Source organism: Melozone crissalis, unplaced genomic scaffold (assembly GCF_028551555.1).
Source record: "Melozone crissalis strain CALT ecotype California unplaced genomic scaffold, PUWL_Pcris_2 ptg000005l_1, whole genome shotgun sequence".
NCBI lineage: Eukaryota > Metazoa > Chordata > Aves > Passeriformes > Passerellidae > Melozone > Melozone crissalis.
Window position 1 is genome coordinate 28,958,809 of NW_026535783.1, and position 4,855 is coordinate 28,963,663.

General features: G+C 59.3%; 1 protein-coding gene across 1 annotated transcript; it reads left to right on the forward strand.

The window, feature by feature from the left end:
- The first annotated feature begins 2,407 nt into the window (after positions 1 to 2,407).
- TMEM271 (transmembrane protein 271) lies at positions 2,408 to 4,561 on the forward strand. Its single transcript, XM_054287342.1, has one exon. The coding sequence runs from the start codon at positions 2,439 to 2,441 to the stop codon at positions 3,528 to 3,530; it is 1,092 nt and encodes a 363-aa protein (XP_054143317.1). The 5' UTR covers positions 2,408 to 2,438; the 3' UTR covers positions 3,531 to 4,561.
- The last annotated feature ends 294 nt before the right edge of the window (positions 4,562 to 4,855 follow it).

Sequence of the window (4,855 nt, forward strand, 5' to 3'; positions counted from 1 at the left end):
TGGAAAGGAACACCAAGATGAACGCTTTGTACAAAAAGGGAACAATTTGCTGCCAGTGGAAAGTTTGCTTTTTCTACTCTAACCATTGTTAAGTTAAAGGCTGATTAATAAAATGATGCATAAAGGCTTAGGACTTTTCTTAGTTTTGTATTTATTTAGTGTTAAATTAATCTTCTCACCACTTGCCACAACAAATATTTCACTTTTTTAAGGTCTTGATAATCAAGTTATACAAATGACACATTTCCCCCACATGTAAGTTTATCTTGTGTGTCAGGGAGTAAGGCACTTTGCACATTCTACATATAATTAGTTCATTAAGTGTTTGCTCCCCACTAAATACATCTCCTCATCCTCCACACAGAGTGTGTCTACCAGGGTTCTCTGGATTAACAGCTGGTTTGAGAGTTTACCTGTGCTTTCTGAAGCAATATTTTGATGCTCAATAGAGATCTCAAGCAATGCATACTGTAATTTATAAAATCCTGTGTGTCCTCTGTGCATTCATGTTTTAAGAGTGATGGGGTGAGTTCTTTCCCGGAACCTGAATATCGTCCACAGCAGTCCAGGCACTCACCACTAGCAAAGCCAAAGTCACAGATCCTATAGCAAAATCTTCAGCCGGCCACAGATGAGCAGGCCGAGACACCCAGTCCTCAGGGTCAGGGAAAACCTGGGAAGGGTCGAGGATGACTGGAAATCACATACCCAGCCATACCTTTCTCGAGGGACACAAGAAGGCCAGTCAGGACTTTTGTGTTTTCTCACATACTCCATGCTCCATGGGCCTTTTGTGAACAGGAGGGAGAGAGTAAAATTCCCTCGGCTGCGTGGTCCTGCAGGGCAGGATGGCGCATCCCTTTGGATATTACCTTTTGGATACTGAGCCAATGATACTTCTGGATACTGTAACCTTTAGAGAGCTGGACGCCAGGCAGGACAGCCTCCCACCAAGCGTCCCTGGGAGCACCAGTGCCCCACGCAGGGCACAGAAACCTGTCTCGGGGAGGAGCAGCCGCTGCAAAGGAGACCAGTGCCCCTCTGCCCAGGGAGATTACAGCTGGGCGCTGCTGTCCTCAGGGAGGTGCCAAGAGGGCCTACCCCGACGAGACAGAGGGAGCAATGTCACATCTCTGAAGAAAGCTAAACACCGGATAAAACGCCACACACGCCCCTCCTGCCACCAACAGGTGCACCTGCTCTGCTGGAAGAGAAAACGATTTGGAAAACTGCTTTTTCTCTCTCGCTTGCTCCCCAGAATGCTAATCAGCGGCGCCGGCTAAAAATACCCAGCAAGGCTGGCGTGCGCACGGCAGATAGGGAAAATGGGGGAGCTGAAAGGCTAGAGCTTCCCGGAAGAAAAAAGGACTGGCGAAGAAGAGCCTTCCTCAAGAGCCCCCTGCCACACTCGCCCCTCCGAGGCTGAGGTTCCAGCCTCTCCTTCACAAGGCCACTGCAGGCGCTCCCCGAGGAGTCGCCGGGCCACCATCTACCGGGGCAGCTGGCGGCACCCCCCCCCGAACAGGCTCCCCCCCCCGGCAGCGCTGCAGGCGCTCCCGGACGGGGCGTCCCGAGGGTGCTGCTGTGGCCGTCCGTCCGTCCCTCGAGCCCCGCCGCCCACGGGGTGCAACCCCACAGGGGCTCACCGGCGGTGCCCGAAACAAAGAGGGCTGCTGGGGACGGCCGCCCCCGCCGGCACGGAGCACTGCGCCGGGCAGCGCGGCGTGGGGGGCTCGGTCCGCTCGCTCGCTGCATCACAGCGGCCGACAGACCGCAGCGCGGTCACAGCGATGCACGGCGGCTCGCCGGCCTCCTGCCGACCGCAAGAGCTAAGAAATAAATAAATAAGATTAACAGAGGGAGAGAAGGCAGGAACACAGAGCCAAGCAGCAGCCCTCGGCAACGGAACCCGCGGGGGTGTTCAAACCCCCGCCACCCCCTGCCCAGCCGCGCGTCCCGAGCCGCGCTCCGCGGTGCGGGGCCGGCCGGAGAGCGACGAGCGGCCCCTCCCGCGCATCGCGGGTGGGAGGGCGGGCTGGGCAGCTCCACCGCCCCCGGCCTCACCGGGGGTCGCACTCTCCCCCCGCCACCCGCGACGGCCCGGTGGGCCGCCCCCTCCGTCCCCCCGCCCGCCGCGGCTTCCATCCATAATTAATCGCCTCCCCGCAGCCGCCGCGATAAGAGAGGGCGGGCGGGGACGAGGAGGCGGCGGCGACCGGGAGGCGGTGGGGGGAGCGTTGCGCGCTCGCCGCGCCCGGCTCACTGCGGCCGGCAGCTGCCTGCCGTGCGGAGCGGAGCGGAGCGCAGCCGCCCCGTCGGGGAGCGCCGCGCTCGCATGGCCGCGCCGCGCCGCGCCGCCGCCGCCGCGGGGCCGGGGGGGGCCGCGGGAGGAGGATGAGGCGGACGGCGGGGCGGCGGCGGCGGCGGCGGCGCGGAGGATGAAGTGGAGCGTGCGGGGAGCCTGCGCCGCGCTCTCCAGCTGCCTCCTGCTCGCCTGCGCCCTCAGCGCCGCCGCCGTGGGCCTCAAGTGCTTCTCGCTGGGCTCCGAGCTCAAGGGCGAGCCCTTCCGCCTGGGCACCGCCGCCGGCGCCTTCTACTCGGGGCTGCTGCTGGCCGCCGGCCTCTCGCTGCTCGCCGCTGCGCTGCTCTGCTGTCGCCCGCCCGACGAGGCGCCCGTGGCGCCGGCTCCGGCACCGGCCCCAGCGCCGGCACCGGCCTCTGCTTTGGCCCCCGCCGGGGACCCGGACCCGGCCAGCGGCGGCCCCGGCGGGGCGGAGGCGGCGGCCGCGCCGTCGGGGCCGGTGGAGAAGGCGTCGCCCGGGGGGCGGCAGAACTTCCTGCTTCTGGGGGTGCTGGTGTTCATGCTGGGCGTGCTGAGCGCCTTCGCCGGCGCCGTCATCGACGGCGACACCGTGTCGCTGGTGGAGAGGAAGTACTCGCACTATTGCCTGCTGCAGCCCGGCGGCGCGGCCCGCCCGCGGAGCGGACCCGCGGCCCCCGACGGCACCGCCGCGGCGCTCCGCTGCCAGAAGCTGCGGGACTACCAGCAAGGCTTGGTGCTCTCCACCGTTTTCAACGCGCTGGAGTGCCTCCTGGGCCTGCTTAACCTGCTTCTTGTCAAGAACTACAAGGCCGCGCAGCAGCGCGGACGGAGGCGGCGGCGGCGGCGAGCGGCCCCGGCCGCGGCGGCGGCGGGCGGGCGGCGGCGGCGGCGGAGGGGCGGCGGCGGTGGGCGGCGGGCGCCGCGCCACAGCCAGGGCTCCCTCTTCTCCGGCGGCGAGCCCGAGCTCAGCCCCGGGGATTGCCCATTCCAGGCCGTCTCCTACATCAACGTGGGCGTCTTCCACGTCTTCGACGAGGCCGGCGTGGAGGTGCACTGTGGCGGACATCCCTCCGTCGAGCTGCCCGGCTACTCGCCCATGGACCCCGAGCTCAACGCCTCCTATCCCTACTGCTACCCTCTGCCCAGCGAGCAGCCCCCCGCCTACGAGGAGATCTACCCCGGGGAGCCCTGCGCTCACGGCACCTAGCGCCTGCCGCCGCCGCCGCCGGGACGCCCGGCTCCCCGCCCGGCCCCGGGATCGCCGTGACGGCCGGGAGCGGGCCCGCCAGCGCTCCGCAGCCGCGGGGCTCGGGGACACTTCTCGCACCACCGACGGGATGGTCCCGCCGTCGCGGGCGCAGCGGGACACGGGCGGCGTGCCGCCGTGCCTCTGGCTCTGCGGAAGCTTCTCCTCCCTCCCTCCCTGCTCTCCTCTTCTCTCCCCCCCGCCCTCCCTCACACCGACCCTTCGTCCGCCGGCGGCTGAATTTTCCGAAGGCTGCGCAAGAAACGCCTAAGGGTTGGTTCCTCCCGTCGCCTCTCCTCTGTAGCCAAGTTTAGTTCCCTTCGAGTGATTCATCAGTCTCCAGCTTTAGCAGTCCAGAGTTACCCATTTATGATAACCAGCCAGTGTAAGGAAAAGGTGTCATGAAGCTTCTTTACCTCTCAAAAGAGCTAAATTTCTAAACAACGCAGAGACATTTGTGTCACGTTTACTAGAGGTGTATTGGGGATCTTTAACGTTTACACTACTCCTTGGGAGAATTGAGTTCTGTTTTAAGATTTAGTGAGTTAAAACATTCGTTGGTCTTGTAAGATGCACATTGAGAAAAACCTGCACTTTGAAAAAGAAACAGGAAAAAAATCAACAACGTTTTTGTACACTAACGTGCCTGCTTTTGTTGATAACTTCTTACTGTAAAAGCTTTCAGAAGTCTATAGTGAAAATGTTTGGTAAATTCACTGCAGTTTAAAATTGATGATTAGTTCCTTTACTAAAATAACTGAGATGTTGCTAGGATATGGCAGTTAAAAAGGAAGTCCAAATGTAGTACACATTCCTTTTTGTAAACAGGTTCTGTGTTTTTAATGCAAGGCAGGATTTCTTTTTGTTTTGCACAGGTGAAGGGTATAATTCTATTTTGTACAACTACATGGTTTACCTTGTAAAGAGTTCCATTTTACCTGTTACAATTCATCAATCTGGTAAGCTTGAATATTAAAATTTTATTTGAAAAATATATATATTGTAAACAGCCTTAACTGGTGCAGTAGTCACAGTTTTAAAGGATGAAATATATATATATATATAAACCATCCTGGAAGACATCTTCCAAATGTGTTTTCAAAACAGTATTTATACTCCTATTTTAAAGCAAGGATTTTGTTTGTTTGTTTGTTTTGTTTGTTTATTTAAAGAAAGGCCAGTCTAATTTCTGAAAAGGGGGAGGGGGAAAGTGATGGGATCGTATGCTGTTAACTCTTAGTGAACTTTGAAGTATTAAAAAGGGTTTCTGGAAAGAGAAGAAGTGC

Coding starts and splice junctions, on each gene's coding strand:
- TMEM271 (XM_054287342.1), top strand. CDS start 2,439: ATGAAGTGGAGCGTGCGGGGAGCCTGCGCCGCGCTCTCCAGCTGCCTC.